At 39.2% G+C, this 18,493-nt stretch overlaps 1 protein-coding gene across 4 annotated transcripts in view; it reads right to left on the reverse strand.

Moving 5' to 3' along the window:
- LOC131105031 (mannosyl-oligosaccharide 1,2-alpha-mannosidase IC) overlaps positions 1-18,493 on the reverse strand; it is a 163,352-nt gene that overhangs the window by 72,364 nt on the left and 72,495 nt on the right. For all 4 annotated transcript variants that reach the window (XM_058052719.1, XM_058052720.1, XM_058052722.1 and 1 more), the window contains exon 2: positions 4,251-4,347. In XM_058052719.1, coding sequence (XP_057908702.1) covers positions 4,251-4,347 — 97 coding nt within the window. The remainder of the gene's footprint in view (positions 1-4,250; positions 4,348-18,493) is intronic.

The following is an 18,493-nucleotide window of genomic DNA, read 5'->3' on the forward strand; positions in this document are numbered from 1 at the left end:
ATTTATGTCTATTTTATTGTATACTGTTTTTATGTACTGTTTTATGTCTATTTTTATTGTACATTGTTTTATTGTATTTTTTTAATGTGTATTTTAACTCTGTGTTTTGCCTTTTGTGAAGCACTTTGTGACTTCTGTCTGAGAAAGGTGCTATATAAATAAAACTTACTTACTTACTTACTTACTTACTTAGTCATCACAGTAAACACACCCAAACATGCATATGCAACCCAAATCACGTGATATTTAAAAAAAACCAACCACTTGTAACAAAATGTTGGACCTATAACAGACATCAATGTAAAAGAAATAGACATCAGATGCTTCTTTATCATGATCGCTAAACTGAACAATCAATTTGATATGAAATGAATATGCAGACTTAAACCACAGCCATCCTGAGTGGAAAAAAAAGTGAAGCTGAAATTCAATCCATTCAAAAGGGAAGGATGCCAGCATTAGAGTGGAATAAAATATACAGTTTGTCGAGTGATTACTTATGCATGTTGCCATGCGCACTTTTCGCCCAGAATTACTATAACATGAAGGAACTGATGAATTATGTTGAATATCTTATATCTTATATTCTCAACAATACTATTTGACTTACTGGCTGGACAGGAAAGGTTTTAACAAAGTGTCGCAATTGAGTGAACATTTGAAAATGTAAAATGATCTTCCCTCTGATTATACAACCTGCCTCGGTTCAAAGAAACATTTAGTATTCATATTTATAATGTGAATACGGCTAAAGGCACAGCTATTCCAAATACAGTGAAATTTTAAAAAATCTTTGAGCTCACAGATTTGCACTTCATCTTTCCTGAAACACTCATTTCAATATTGATCTGGTGTGTGTTTTGTGTTTTTTTTTTTTTTTACATAAATCTTGCCGACAGACAGACAATCCAGCAGAAGCAGATTAAAAGATGACCCCTTTGGCAAAATGATGGTTTATGCTGAATGAAAGTTTAAAAAAAGGGCGGGGAGGGGGGGCAGATAAAGCTCTTAAAGCCAAAGTACACACCAAACATACTGATGGGATTTCATATCAGGAATAAAGCCTCGTAAAACATGACTTCATCCCAATCACTGCCCAGTTGCTTGTGGTTTGATCGCTGGCTTTATGTCCACTTCTGCCGTGTTGTGTTACAATGAAAAAAAAACTATGTAATTAACAGGAGTATAATAATATGTTTTAGTTATAGTAGCTATGTGGTTGGAGCCCAAGAGCACGGCGGCAGCAGACTCACCACCAGAAAAATCGTCAGGAAAAGTCTATACATTTGTCGCTGGTCGCTTTTGAAAAAATAAGTCAGCAAGAGGGCGGCACGGCGGACGAGTGGTTAGCGTGCAGACCTCACAGCTAGGACACCACAGTTCAATTCCACCCTCTGCCATCTCTATGTGGAGTTTGCATGTTCTCCCCGTGCAAACTCTAGTGTGTTTAACCGAATCACCACAAATTTTGGTACACACTTTTAGGCGACTGACAAGCACAAGTGTGTAAAATTTGAATAAGTTTGAGTGGTTAGCGCACAGGCCTCACAACTAGGAGACATGAGTTCAATTCCACCCTCGGCCATGGAGTTTGCATGTTCTCTCCCCCCCGTGCATGTGTGGGTTTTCTCCGGGTACTCCGGTTTCCTCCCACAGAAATTCCAAAAACATGCTAGGTTAATTGGTGACTCCAAATTGTCCATAGGTATGAATGTGAGTGTGAATGGTTGTTTGTCTATATGTGCCCTGTGATTGGCTGGCAACCAGTCCAGGGTGTACCCCGCCTCTCGCCTGAAGACAGTTTGGATAGGCTCCAGCACCCCCTGCGACTCTCGTGAGGAAAAGCGGTAGAAAATAAATGAATGAAGTCAGCAAGAGGGTTTGGAAAGTCACCAGATTTAGCGAGAAAATGGCCAAGTTGGCAACACTGGGCTGTATATGAGATGGGAAGCCATTACCAGATGGAGAATCACATCTCTTTGCAAAGAATGTGAACAATACGTTCAAGGAAACAATATACAGTATGGAGTGTTGCCTTCAATTTTGTGTTTTTGTGGCTCCAAGTGGGTTTTAATGTGATGGAAATGACTCTTTCAATGCTAAAGGTTGCCAACCTCGGGTTAGAAGATCATTAAAAAGTCACTTTTGCATAATACGGGCCCATAATTAGTTGAAATTATTCTGGTAGAATCAACACAAACTGTATGGACTGTAAAAGTATGCAGAAGCTCCTTTCCTCAGAGCAAAGCTAACAAGATTCAGCCTTGAGGGTTGCAGTCAGGAACGACTTGAATGATCCGGTAATCTCATGCAAGACAAAAGACGACAACCGCTGAGGCTCAGTGAGTGTGGAGAACATCTCGTCTTTGGTGTTTGTGTCTGAGTACGGTGCAGCGGAGATATCTTCCGGCATCTCTCGGCATACATGGACAGCCTCCATTCGCTGGCCGTGGAACCAAACATGTCTGTTTACTCCCAGGATTACATTTAAGAACACAGCATCCAATTTCATACCTGGCTTCCCTGCACCGCCTCTCCCGCTGCCTTGAACGTGACATTTATGAGCTAGCATGATGCCCTTTCCTGCGCTAATCTGCCGGAGACTCGGAGTAGTGTTAGAAAAAGAAATGTATTTCTGGAAACATTGACAATATGTATTTATTTTTTGGTGGAGGAACATATCAGGCACACTAAGGGTCAATACTAGGCTACACGGAACACTTAACCAAGGTAATTGGCAACGAGAAGATGACAACTCTTCTCTCTATTATCTATTATTAGGACTCTGGTTTGTGTGCCATGACAATCACAAAATCGACCCACTATCCATTAATAACACAATAAATCATCTGCAAAAATACTTCATAACATAAGCCTTCTAGTCGTTTTAAGGAACTACAGCAAAAAAACGAGTCAAAGATTCTTTATATACAACAGGAGTGCTCTGCTGGTTTAAAGGAGCAACAGCAAAAAAAATAATAAAGTCAAAGATCCTCTACACATAACAGGAGGACATTAACATTAAATAAAAGATTACATTTATGTTATGTAATTATGCTGCAATGGAGAAGTGCTGGACAGAGTTTCATTGTACAATGTCAGAGTGACAATAAAGTTTTTTTATTCTATTCTGCTCTATTCCAGGCTGCACGGCGGATGAGCAGTTACCGCACAGGCCACACAGCTAGGACACCCAAGTTCAATTCCACTCGGCTATCAATGTGTGGAGTTTGCATGTTCTATCCGTGCATGTGTGGGTTTTCTCCGGGTACTCCGGTTTCCTCCCACATTCCAAAAACATGCTAGGTTAATTGGTGACTCCAAATTGTCCATAGGTATGAATGTGAGTGTGAATGGTTGTTTGTCTATATGTGCCCTGTGATTGGCTGGCCACCAGTCCAGGGTGTACCCCGCCTCTCGCCTGAAGACAGCTGGGATAGGCTCCAGCACCCCCGCGACCCTCGTGAGGAAAAGCGGCAGAAAATGAATGAATGAATATTCATTTGATATTCTGATATTTGCAACTGTAGTGGAGCCAACATGAGTAGGGAAATGGAATTTGATTGTTCAAATTGAAATCAAACAAAATATAGCAAGTAATGTCATGGGAAAACAAATAGCACGAAATTTTAGGCGTGGCCCAACAAAAAGAATGGAACTGTCATTGTAGCAAAGCAACACAAACTCCAGCCTCCAAAGTGAGGCCATAATCCATCCTGTATTTAAAAGAACACATTCTATTCCATTACAACCTGAAGGCAGGATTTAATTCATCCCTCGTGATAACATTCATTAAAGTTCACAAGCCTAGCGCAAGGATAAATCAAATCAAAGAAAAATGATCAGATAATCCAATTTAAGTCTCTGCTATGGTGCAGTGCGACAACTAAACTATATTTCATTAGAAATTGTTATTTTTTTTGCAATGGAATATGAATTTCATGCTTTCCTTACTTTTATTTGTTTAATCGTGTGTATTTAATCACATTTTAAAAGTACTCGAGTGAGAATTTAGTAAGAAATCATACAAACACCCCATGGCAAACATGCTAAAATAAACATTTTATGTAATTTTCCCCCCAGTATTATTCAATTAAAAAATATAGATTGAGAAACTTAAAAATTAAGTTAAATTAAGTTAAATTATCTTAGCTATTCTTACAAATTCTTCCAATTTCAGATGATCATAGCCTCAATAATATCTGAACATGTGTGCATTTCAAATGACATTTAAAAGAGCCGACACTCACCAAACATGTTTCCAATATGGCCGTTCTTAGTCAAAGGCCGGAGCTCGTTCTTGCCCCAGGCGTACTGCTTGTAGTTGTCCCAGGCAAACTTCATCATCTGCAGCAAAGACACAGCAGGCACGTACGTGTCATTAAATGTGTACAGCTCCAGGCGGCCAATGATATTTCATGATTACTGATCAGGAAATCACGCATTCCTGAAACAAAACTGCACTGACATTTCTAAACTCCACCGAAATGTCACTCGATTCTCTTTTTGGCAGGAAATGACTTTAAAAGCTTTTCATTATTCACATCTTTTATCCCCAAATTAACAAGTTCTACGACCTCACCGGTCTCACCTAATTAGTCTTAACTGTAGCGACGTTCCATGTTTTGTCACATCTAAACTTCCTGTGATCAACACATTCATTTGTGAGATGCAAAACTGGCTCACATTAGCTCAAGAATCAAATATTTTATCAGCGATAGCGTACGAGCCCACAAGCTCTTATAAACTGGCGAACAACATGAAACCGACCAGAGACTACAGACTGAAAACAACAACCAAGGACACTAATAAAACGGTTTATTTACATAAACCGCAAGAGGACGGGGCGTTATTTGGAAGGCAGTTATAGTTGGAGAGAGGCTGTTATTTCCTAAACATAAAAACCTTTTGAATATTAATTATGACTTGGAGTGGATGAGAAAAGGGAAAAGAAAACAGTTCCCTCAATTATTAACAAGTATAATGTTTCACCGTATCAGCAACAGAACCAATGTTGTAATTGCAGTAAGGAAGAAACCGCTGATGACTACATGGTAGACATCATACCAGACCATGCAGAGGGAGATGGAGGTGCTAGATGCTAACCACTCATGACACTTCAAATGCAGCAACCGAGTGGCATCAATAAAAAACAACTCCATCAGGAGTTTTATTTTTTTTTATGAATGCCACATGATATTAATGCCATAATTTGCAATTTAATTTGTTGTTGTGTTTTACTCTCACAATATTATTTTAATATTTCGACTTTTTGTTTCTAAATATTCATTCATTCATTTTCTATACCGTTTATCCTCACTAGGCTCACAGGCATGCTGGAGCCTATCCCAGCTGTCTCTGGCCAAGAGGCGTACACGCTGGACTGCGTGCTCACCACTCGACCACCGTGCAGCCATTTCTAAATATTGCATGACTTTACTCTCATAAAATGATAACTTTTTCCTGTAAAATACATTTTTTTCCTCATAGAATTATGAATTATGATTTTATTCTCCTAATATTTTGACTTTATTCTTGCTGTGGGCCAAAAAAAACCAACCACTGGCTGTAAATGTCTATCATGACTCTTTTCTCTACAGTCTGACGAATTATGGCAGTGGTTTAATTTTATTTGAACATGCATCAGGTTACAATGGAATACATCACATAAATCATAAATTACATAATCAATTACTGAATTCATCAAATCAAGGTACTGATTCATCGACGAAGAAAATATTCGTGAGTTGAAACCCTACTTCATGATACAATACATATCACAGTACTTGAGTTTTTGCCAATATATTGCAATATATTGTGATAGTTTACATAGTCCACTGAGAAATTAAAGATGCAGCTGCATGCAAATTGTTAAAAATGTGAACGAACAGTGAATTCCAAATGCTAATGCTAAAACCTATGCTAACCAGAAAGCAACATGAGTTTGGAATTTGTACATACCGAGGTGCATATACAGTGAAGAAAATAAGTATTTGAACACCCTGCTATTTTGCTATTTCTCCCACTTAGAAATCATGGAGGGGTCTGAAATTTTCATCGTAGGTGCATGTCCACTGTGAGAGAGATAAACTAAAAAGAAAAATCCAGAAATCACAATGCATGATTTTTTAACAATTTATTTGTGTGATACAGCTGCAAATAAGTATTTGAACACCTGTGTATCATCTAGAATTCTGACCCTGAAAGACCTGTTAGTCTGCCCATTAGAAGTCCACCTGCACTCCATGTATCATCCTGAATCAGATGCACCTGTTTGAGGTCGTTAGCTGCATAAAGACACCTGTCCACCCCATACAATCAGTAAGACTTTAACTTGTAACATGGCGAAGACCAAAGAGCTGTCCAAAGACACCAGAGACAAAATTGTACACCTCCACAAGGCTGGAAAGGGCTACGGAGCAATTACCAAGCAGCTTGGTGAAAAAAGGTCCACTGTTGGAGCTATCATTAGAAAATGGAAGAAGCTAAACATGACGGTCAATCTCAATCGGAGTGGAGCCCCATGCAAGATATCACCTCGTGGGGTCTCAATGATTCTAAGAAAGGTGAGGAATCAGCCCAGAACTACACGACAGGACTTGGTCAATGACCTGAAAAGAGCTGGGACCACCGTTTCCAAGGTTACTGTAGGTAATACACTAAGACGTCATGATGTGAAATCATGCATGGCACGAAAGGTTCCCCTGCTTAAACCAGCACATGTCAAGGCCCGTCTTAAGTTTGCATATGACCATTTGGATGATACAGAGGAGTCATGGGAGAAAGTTTTATGGTCAGATGAGACCAAAATAGAACTTTTTGGTCATAATTCCAATAAGCGTGTTTGGAGGAAGAAGAATGAAGAGTACAATCCGAAGAACACCATCCCTACTGTGAAGCATGGGGGTGGTAGCATCATGCTTTGGGGGTGTTTTTCTGCACATGGGACAGGACGAGTGCACTGCATTAAAGAGAGGATGACTGGGGCCGTGTATTGTGAGATTTTGGGGAACAACCTCCTTCCCTCTGTCAGAGCATTGAAGATGGGTCGTGGCTGGGTCTTCCAACACGACAACGACCCGAAGCACACAGCCAGGAAAACCAAGGAGTGGCTCCGTAAGAAGCATATCAAGGTTCTAGCATGGCCCAGCCAGTCTCCAGACCTGAACCCAATCGAAAATCTTTGGAGGGAGCTCAAACTCCGTGTTTCTCAGCGACAGCCCAGAAACCTGACTGATCTAGAGAAGATCTGTGTGGAGGAGTGGGCCAAGATCCCTCCTGCAGTGTGTGCAAACCTGGTGAAAAACTACAGGAAACGTTTGACCTCTGTAATAGCAAACAAAGGCTACTGTACCAAATATTAACATTCATTTTCTCAGGTGTTCAAATACTTATTAGCAGCTGTATCACACAAATAAATTGTTAAAAAAATCATGCATTGTGATTTCTGGATTTTTCTTTTTAGTTTATCTCTCTCACAGTGGACATGCACCTACGATGAAAATTTCAGACCCCTCCATGATTTCTAAGTGGGAGAAATAGCAAAATAGCAGGGTGTTCAAATACTTATTTTCTTCACTGTACTTGATTTTAGCATACTGTGAAGATTGAGAAATAGTCATAACTCTGCATCAGTGTACCAGATCACAATATTTCTGATATGCCAGGAGCTGCCAATCACTCATTCTTACACTACACAGCGACACTCAAAATTCTATCCACAGCCATTTTCTACCCTAAAGATTCATGGATGCTGTCATCTTGCAAATAAGTCACCTAATAAAAACAAACAAAAAGCAATGTAAAACTCATTTGCAAGAGGACCCTATCGGGAAAAAGAAAGTATGACAAGGTTGTGACACCATGTTCTGCATCACCCCATCAAAGAACACAAGGATGTCAAGTTTTTTTATTTGAAACCATCTTTTTTATATTCATAGACCGTCTCAGCCTTGCGGCGGCTTTAAGAGCAGAGAAGAACAAAAGTGATAAGAAGGGGGCGGAAAAAAAGTATCAGGGACACAAGACATCTTTTGTCACTTTGTGTTTTGTTTCAAGGTCGTTTAAAAGTGTACTGTAAGAGTTCATGAACCTGACGGCATTAATCATGATGAGTGTTGCATAAGAGTCATTAAAGTTAGTGACAGTACATGATCACATTTTTATGATCAATAGAGGTCTAACTGTGCATTTTCAGTACTGAGTGTTCCCACATGGTATAAATTAAGTGAAGGACAGAAAGTGTAAGTGCTTTGTGATACGTAGCCACGCGTCCAGTCCGTAGACAAATACACTCGCGAATTACACTTTTTGGTTTTATGTTAGGTATTTTATATCCTTGTATCTGTTTTTCAGATATAAGAGGTTCAGAACATCAGTCCAAAAACTGAACTTATTTAATTTTTAATTACTTAATATTAAAAAAAATGCAGCAATCCATTGAAAACCTGCCTATTTGTCAATGTTTAATGCTAGAACCAATCAAGGAATAAGTAGGCTAGAGTCACATGTTGCTAACACACAACATGAACAGTCACAGCGACGCCCACCAACAGACACAAGCTGATGGCGTGAGACTTCTGCGGTCAAACTAATTGGCTGTTGTTTGGCTACAGAGTCGTTAATTAAAATGAATCAGGGACTGTACGGCCAGGGCTATATGCCAATACCCAAGACCTCGGGTCAGGATGTCACGCGCCGCCGATCGCAAGGTCCAGGGGGCACGGCATGTGCATCAGGCAAGCCATCAAAGCCGCACGCAACTTTGTTGCATCAGTTATTGCGTGTATGGTGAAATAACTCAAAAGGACGATTAAACCCGTGGAATAACATTTAACAGGACATCCAAGTCTCTAAATATGATTTAAAAAATAGGGGTGCTCCGATCGATCGGCCACTGATCAGTATCGGTCAATATCAATGAAAAAGCAGGGTGTTGATATCGACAGATCCACTGCGACGATCAGCTCCGCCCCCACTGCAGCATCCAGACAGCTACTTCCCCCTGGCCATCAGACTGCTCAATGCCAAATAAGCCCCTCTACCTGCCCACACGCATAAACAAAACTTTAAATTATTGTTATTTATTCTAAATAAATGTATCTACCCAAAACCACATCACAGAGAAATGGCGGCGATGTTGCCTGTGTGTAGGGTATTCAAAAATTTTCCTAATACCCAAGAATTGAAAAAAAATAGTCACTACGCGACAAGTACTTGACATTGTGTAATTCAGTGTTTTTCAACCTTTTTTGAGCCACGGCACGTTTTTTACATTGGAAAAATGTTGTGGCACACTACTAACCAAAAATGTTATAAAATGTCACCACGACCTCACACGTGCATCAATAAGTCTATCGGAGGAACAAGGTAGGTGTTGCCACACGGACCAATATTACATTGCTCTGCCAGTCTTTACACCACAGACACTCCACAGTAGCCATGTTTTTACATGACGAGTTTTTCTCTTTCCGAATGACCTTTCTGGAAACAATGGTATCCATAGAAAGGAATATTCCAATCTCTTGTCTACATGCACCGTGAAAATCAAACAGAATAGTCAATAGGGCATGCCCTGTAAAACGTAAACATCAACATCACGTGATACTGACTTCCCCAAGTTATTCTTTCACTTGTTGGAATAACTCCGTATTGCCAGTTTTTCGTCTGTCCAGTCTTGAAATTTAGTTTGAATCAAAAACAAACTTTGCTTAGTCCAGTGCCGATTGCTGGCCTCCATTTTTAAAAGTGAAGAACGTCTGGATATGCGTGTTACGTCATATCTGAGCATGCACTGAAAGAACGCACCCGGGATAAATTTAAACAGGAAAAGATCAAATTCAATCTTGCTAATATTTTATAATTAAACTCAGGACATGTTTTATATAGATATGTATTTTCTTTTTTAATAAAACTGGACTTGTGAATGGCGTATAGAAGGCGTATATACAAATGGCGTATATACAAATGGCGCTAATGCATACGAAAGCTGCTTGCCAACCGCCAATAAACAACAGAAGAAGAAAAACACCACGAAGAAGAAGGCACCCTGACAACTTTCTGTTTGAGCGGATACAAGATACCTCAATCGGATTGGTTAAAGGAATATTCCATCCCTGTTCAATTCTTTCCGTTTGAGCAAATAAACCAAATGCAATTGGAATATTTGGGTCCATGTATACTATTGACATAATGGCTATTGACATAATATTTGCAAATGATGATTAGTAAATGTTAATTATAAAAAGTGATATTGGATAATTCCTCACGGCACACCTGACGGTTTCTCAAGGTACACTAGTGTGCCGCGGCACAGTGGTTGAAAATCACTGGTGGAAAATTATTGTAGCACTTTGCTGTGTTCTTTGTCAAAAACACAATGCTGTTGCAGCCATGATGGTAATTTAGTGATTTCTCTACATGAAAGAGGCTCGTGTATGTTTTGGTATTCTATAAATGTTGCAGGTCCTCAGTCAAGGGTAGAACACCGCAGGCGGGCGCATTTATCTCAGCTTCGTCCCTTTCTATCCCACTAAAGTCAGCATGGATGCTGAGTTCCGTTTTAGGAAACATTACACGCCCATGCTGGTCAGAAAGTGTAATACTTTCAAATCCTCAATTTTATACTTTGCCAACTTTCAGTCTGACACAACTTTGAAACCCTTTAGACCTTGAAAACTCACCCGAAGGCCGTGTCAAACAAATAATGTACAATAAGGGCTTTCAAAGGTTAAAATGAACAGTTTTGTGCGTTTTCCACAACGGTCGTGACGGCTATCACTTTTGTAGCGCTCTCAGAAACCCAAGATCTGCAACGCGTAGGCTGGTACGTATGTAAATTGGTTGCAAACGTGGGTGTCAATAAATGAGATGTAGTGAAGGAGGACATGAGGGTAGTTGGTGTGAGAGAGACAGATGCAGAAGACAGGGTTGGATGGAGGTCGATTTGCTGTGGTGACCCCTGAAGGGAAAAGCCCCAAAAAGAAAGAAGAATAAGAATTTTACAAATTTGAGGTGTTACATTTTTACTGACTTGAGTTGGGGGAAAAAAACCTAAAACCCCAAAAGTTTTTTATGTTCATCAGCATGGGGTAACTGTTAACTGTGCGGTAAGACGGGGCTTAAAATCACCAAAATATAATAAATACTTCATGTATATTTAATGCAGATGTAGTGGAAACAATGTACTAGGATGCTGAGGTTCTCATTGGGAGTGACCAGGATGGATAGGATCAGGAAGGAGTACATCAGAGGGACATTACATGTTAGAGGCCTTGGAGATAAAGTCAGAGAGGCCAGACTGAGATGGTTGGGACATGTCCAGAGGAGAGATAGTGAATATATTGGTAGAAGGATGCTGCCAGGTAGGAGGCGTAGAGGAAGACCAAAGAGGAGGTTTATGGATGTAGTGAAGGAGGACATGATGGTAGTTGGTGTGAGAGAGACAGATGCAGAAGACCGGGTTGGATGGAGGAGATTGATTTGCTGTGACGACCCCTGAAGGGAAAGCCCAAAGAGAAAGAAGAAGAAGAGGTTTAAAGTGCGTATTAATTATATTGGCTCACCAACACAATTACAATAATCTCTCGTTTATTGCGGTTAAGTTCCAGACCTGACTGTGATAAGTCAATTTCCGTAAAGCAAGATTTCTAATCCAATATTATGTCTAGTTAGACCATATAAAAGCTGTTAAGGATCTTCTAATATAATAATAATACATTTTATTTGTATAGCGCTTTTCAAGATACTCAAGGACACTTTACAGCAGGGGTCTCAAACTCAATTTACTTGGGGGCCACTGGAGCTAGGGTCTGGGTGAGACTGGGCCACATCAGGTTTCCAAAAAAAAACAAACGCATTTATTAAAAACAGAAAAATGAATAAACTTTGCTTTGGTTCCGATTTTCTACAAGAAAAGCTCTGATAAAACATTCCACTGTTCTCAAATATCTTAATTTTTATTTTTCTACCACTTCCACATGGATAGGGAGGATAACTATTAAGTTATTTAACCTTTAACATGAACATTAATCAAACGTAACAATTTTTTCTGGGTACATGATACCATACAGCATCCATATCAAACTTGCGCGGGCCGCTCTAACATTAAACTTTCATATCAAGGCGGGGGCCTCAAACTAGTGTCCTGCGGGCCACATTTGGCCCACGGGCTGCGTGTTTGAGACCCCTGCTTTACAGGAAAAATTGAGTTGAATAAAAACAAGTAAACAGAGTAAAAGATACGTTAAAATACAACATTCACTCGTATATACACAGTTAAAACATGACTAAAAGCGGGACGGGGCACAGTTTTAGAAACACTATTAGAGCCTTCTAGACATGAAATAACACCCTTATATGTCACCACTGCTAAAAAAAAATACATTTTATAGTGTATTAAATTATGTTGTAATATATTATATTATGATATATACATTTTAACTCAATTAAATTATTATAACAAATAATTAAAAAATATATGCAATGGCTAATGTTACCCTATTTGCCATAAAATAAGATTTTAAATAAACATAAACATTTTAAATAGTATGCAAGTTAATTGTGGTTTACTTGTGTATAAAAGTAAGAAAAAAAGTAAAAGCATCGGTAGCTCATATTTTTAGTGCTGCATAGCAAAAGTTGTTGGAACTCCTGTTGCTTCTTTTGTACTGCATACACAGTTCAACATAACCACTAGGGGGCTGCTTTTAGATACAGTACATTCATCATCCCAAAATTCCATCACATCCAGCAAACATCTACGTTTAAAAAAAAAAAACACATGGGGGGGAAAAAACGCAAGATTTAAATAAATCCAAATCAGATGCGCTTCCAGCCTGGATGATTCACACACTCTGGTTCTCATTAATGACTGCAACAATCAGTGTGGGTATGCATACTGGTACTCAGAAATACCTCTCTTGGGTTTGGGACTGTCCTGATTAGTACAGGAAGCATTTTTCTGGACAACTAATTAGTCCAGATCTTATAAATAGTCATTATCCTCATAAAATGGTATGTTCCGTTACTGTTTGCACAAACCTTTCACGTGTTTTATACGCCATTAAAGCAAACTGAAGGAGCTAAACAAAAGGTCTGCACACCTTTGCAGGGAGGTTAAATGTCCAAAACACTGTCATGACTCTAACATGAGACCTCTACCAAGTCTGAGACCAGTTCTTCGACTTTCTATGGGAATTATGCCTGATCAAAAATAGAAATATTCACTCCAAGATGAACATACTGTGACTTCAAGGGGATGCGTGTCTGTCTAGCATGGAGGTTTAGAACATAAATCACTTTCTGATGAGTTCAAGGCTTCACTTTGCAGCTTTTCACTTTGCAATTTCATTTGACTTCCAGGGTCACCGGGAACAAAGAGGGCTTATGAATATTTATAGTCTTGACACTGCCAACATTTTAAACATTTCACCCTGTTTATCACAAGGATAGATGATAAATCACACAAGATGAAACTGAAAGGAAACAATGAGCCATCACTCTGAACAACCAGTAGCATCATCATCAACGTCGCCGTCATTGTATCCTCCATTGTTACCTACAGGACTCGCAACCTGCTATGGAGTAAAGTCATTTCCTGATAAAACCAACCATAAAGTGTCCCTGTCATGATTAATCATTTGTTTGATTTTTGAAAGCGAAAAAAATTAATAAATTCATAATAAGTTCACGCCTCACAGCTAGGAGACCCAAGTTCAATTCCAGTTTGTGGGAGTTTGCATGTTCTCTTTGTGCATGCATGGCTTTTCTCCGGTTTCCTCCCACATTCCAAAAACATGCTATGTTAATTGGCGACTCCAAATTGTCCAGCTGTCTTCGGGTGAGAGGTGGGGTACACCCTGGACTGGTCGCTAGCCAATCACAGGGCACATATAGACAAACAACCATTCACACTCACATTCATACCTATGGACAATTTGGAGTCGCCAATTAACCTAGCATGTTTTTGGAATGTGGGAGGAAACCGGAGTAACCGGAGAAAATATTAATAAATATTAATTATATTAAATATTAATAAATATATATATAATAGTCTTCAATGCTTCTGCTATACCCTCCACTTTTTCAGTGCTTTGGTTCTTTGGAAAAGCTCTGAAAAAACATAAAATTATTATAAATTATGATAAATTTATTTTTATTTATTATTAAATTATTAAATAAATGTTTAATGTTAATTTTTATTTTTCAACACAAAATAAGATGGAAAAATAAATAAGCAAATCAAAAAACAAATGAAACAAATTAACAAATTAAACTTTCATATCAAGGCGGGGGGCTCAAACTAGCGTCCCGCAGCCGTGAGTTTGAGACCCCTGCTCTACAGTCAGGGGGTGTCCTAATGTGCCGTTTGCCATATAAGACAATGGCTTACATGTCCGACTCTTCAATGTTTCAGTACTTTTTGCACAACTTGCTATTCTCTAACAAGAGCAGAACAGCCAAATACACCACAGATATTATCACAGAAAGGCATACAGTACGCCTTTGAATATATGCATTTAATGATAAGTTCACCTTGAAAGGTTATACTGTAGTGAATTTTAGGTTCCCTCGAAAGCAGAATACTAGTAGAGAGCAGTGTGTATTGACTGAAGGGCTTCATTAGACTTGAAGTGGACTTCTGGGAGTTTGCCCTCTTTATATTGCATTGACTGAGGAGGCCATCAGACTTCAAGTCGACCAGAAAGATAACTGGATTCTCCATCAAATCAATTTGAAAGAATTAACAACCGAGGTCCTTATCTGTTGATTCCCTTTTGGTTAACATAAAAAAAAACTGGGTTTAGTTCTTTAAAATAAGTCTACGTTGAAAAAATTGTTATAAGCAAAACGTCAAATGTTACCCATAATCTAATCCCCATTACCTCCCCCAGCATTCACATCAGTACTCCTCCAAGAATCCATTTTTCTTTTCTTTACAATGGAGCTCAGCTAAATTTAACAAGCCACAACGCTGCTTTCATTGGTGTCAAGTTTAAGAAAACCATCAATAAAAATTCAAAAGTCTATTTTAATATCCAGAAAGATGCAACATGCACAGATAAGCACAATATCCTCCTGGAAGAAGACAACTTTTTCTACATTTATTATCACCTTCCGCCATGCGGCGACTCATTTAAAACACAGGATGCATTTTATTTGCTGAGCTGTGAGTTAACACAAGTGGAATGAAAGTTCTATATTTCTTTCCCTCACCTTTGTGGCAGCAGGGAAACATCAATCATTCTGCTGCCGCTGTTTGACTGCAGCGTTCTGTCACTTTAATGAAACTCACAAGTTTACAAACTCAGGAAGGGAGCCTCTCTAGATGCTTCCACAATGAAGGATCCTGCATTGTTTGTCCACATCATTTACATATAGCAGAGTAAGCAACATTTTACATCAATCACGAAGAAGAAAATGTTGAATATATAAGATAGTATAGTGGAGCCTCCATTTTCATCATTCATTTGCTCCAAAAAGTCAAACGAAAACCGCAATGTACAAAAAACGAGGTAATGTTTCCCATAGAAATAATGGAAATCCAATTAATCCGTTTCATTCATTCATTCATTTTCTGCCGCTTAGTCTCAGAAGGGCTGCGGGGGTTGCTGGAGCCTATCCCAGCTGTCTTCAGAGGTGGGGTACACCCTGGACTGGTCACCAGCCAATCACAGGGCACATATAGACAAACAACCATTCACACTCACATTCATACCTATGGACAATTTGGAGTCACCAATTAACCTAGCATGTTTTTGGAATGTGGGAGGAAACGAGGGTGGGATTGAACTCGGATCTCCTAGCTGTGAGGTCTGCCCACTAACCACTAGACTGCCGTGCAGCCCTAATCCGTTTCAGACACACAAAAATATTGAGAAAGAATGCATTTTATAGGGAATAATTATGATCAAAGATCAAATTCAACAGTTTCTCACCTTCTTTGTGAAAGTGGTGACACTTGCAACTTTCTTTGGCCTCGTGATGGGTTATTTAGCGGTCAGCAATACATATGATGCTTTGTTTGACTTGATTTCACATAACAGTACAGTAGCAAACAAACTAGTTTGTTATGTGAAATATTGTATCAAAACTACAACACTGAACAAAAACCAAGGCAAAAGTCTAGAAAAAATGGACAAAAACCAAGCCATATAAACACTAGAGCAGGGGTCTCAAGCACGCGGCCCGCGGGCCAAATGTGGCCCGCAGGATACTAGTTTGAGGCCCCCGCCTTGATATGAAAGTTTAATGTTAGTGCGGCCCGCGCAAGTTTGATATGGATGCTGTATGGTATCATGTACCCAGAAAAAATTATTACGTTTGATTAATGTTCATGTTAAAGGTTAAATAACTGTTAATAGTTATCCTCCCTATCCGCGTGGAAGTGGTAAGTTTTGGGCTTTTTAAGTTTAAAGGAAATAACTTGGAGGCTACCGTTTAGGTCGCTAGCTCTCTAGTTTGCGAGTTAGCATGTGTTACAGAGACCCTGCAGTTGTGCAATATGTTGTAAATAAAAAGAGTATAAATGTGACTATAGTCGCGTTTTGTCATGTCTACAGGGCTCTAATAATGCTTTGTTAATTTTAATCTGAAAAAAATAATTTGTCTACCCACCAACTATATGTGGTTTCTTAAGTTTTTATTATTTGTCGTTTTATTATTATTATTATATTTATTTATTACTGATTGGTTGATTTTCTTTATTCTTGATTTGTTTATTTATTTTTCATCTTATTTTGTGCAGAAAAATAAAAATGAAGATATTTGAGAACAGTGGAATGTTTTTTCAGAGCTTTTATTGTAGAAAATTGGAACCAAAGCACTGAAAAAGTTTGTATATTTTTCTGTTTTTAATAAATGCGTTTTTTTTTTTTTTTGGAAAACCTGATGCGGCCCAGCCTCGCCCAGACCCTAGCTCCAGTGGCCCCCAGGTAAATTGAGTTTGAGACCCCTGCACTAGAGCATATGAAACCCAACGTTTGATAAGCAGAGATATTAACTATCTTTGCAGTAACCAGCTGCACAGAGTCAATTATTTTGGCCCCTAGTGAAAAGGCCACAATCTGGGACTTTTAGGGGTGTCCCAATCTGATATTGATGTCACATATCAGTCTGATATGACCAAAAATCTCCAATATTAGCACTGCGATAGAAGTAGTCCATCCCAGACTCAGCTCAAACCCGGATCCAGCATCCACACCTCATGTGATCACAACAACAGCGCTAACAAGGAAGGCAGCACCCCTCATCAAAGTCCAAAAAAAGACGTCACAGCTCAGTGTAAAACCAAGTCCTCCACTGTGGCTTGCAGAACCAAGAAAGTTCTACAGTCTTTGACATTCTCACAGTTTGTGTGATAAGGTTTCTTCATTCAGGTGGACCAGACCTCTGCCGCTGCCACCAAGCGGTGTAGTTTTCTAATTCCCCAGAACACTACCAAGCTTTATATTTCAGAATGCAAGGTGGTCATGGGCCATGGTCCCGCTAATTTTGTAATTAATCTGAGCATCTTCCGTCATGCACACGAGTATCACAAGTGTCCAAAACCTCCGACTTCCATTCTGTGGTATTTTGTACATGAGTGAATTCAAAAGGTCAGCAATGCACATTTCAAAATGTAGTTTTCTTTTTTTGTCCACCTCAGACAAAACAAGCCATGGAACGATTCCCATCCAATTAATGATGTGAATCTTGGAGGAAACAGCTTGTTCATCATTTCATTTTCCATTTGTATTCTTGTTTACCATTTATTTTCTTAATTATGTACGCATTTACTTCCTTTGTTTTGCAGCAGCCTGTCATTTTGGGAAATTACTTGAAAGTGATGCCACATTTGATGCATGTGTTTTGGGGGCTGCATGGAGGTTGAGTGGTTAGCGCGCAGGCCTCACAGCTAGGAGACCCAAGTTCAATCCCACCCTCTGTGTGGAGTTTCCATGTTCTCCCCGTGCATGTGTGGGTTTTCTCCGGGTACTCCGGTTTCCTCCCACATTCCAAAAACATGCTAGGTTAATTGGTGACTCCAAATTGTCCATAGGTATGAATGTGAGTGTGAATGGTTGTTTGTCTATTTGTGCCCTGTGATTGGCTGGCGACCAGTCCAGGGTGTACCCCGCCTCTCGCCCGAAGACAGCTGGGATAGGCTTCAGCATCCACCGCGACCCTCGTAAGGACAAGCGGTATTTATACAGGGTCAGGCAAAATGATCTGACACATTTGTAGGTTAAATAAAAGGCAAATAAAGTAAACAAAAAAGTGTTTTTATTTTCGAAAAAACATATAATGCCATTTTTTTCATATAATGCCATTTTGCTTTGTTTCTTTATAATGCCATTGTTTTTGGTTTCTTTTTCATTGTGGAAACATTTACAAAAAGAAACTAATCTGTAACTGCAACACAAAAAGCGTTCCGTTTGCACTTCAATCTTGGTAGACATGATCCCGTACCAACTGGAACACCATCTTGTTATGGGTTACCAACATTGAAACG

This window comes from Doryrhamphus excisus, chromosome 17 (assembly GCF_030265055.1).
Source record: "Doryrhamphus excisus isolate RoL2022-K1 chromosome 17, RoL_Dexc_1.0, whole genome shotgun sequence".
Taxonomy (NCBI): Eukaryota; Metazoa; Chordata; class Actinopteri; order Syngnathiformes; family Syngnathidae; genus Doryrhamphus; species Doryrhamphus excisus.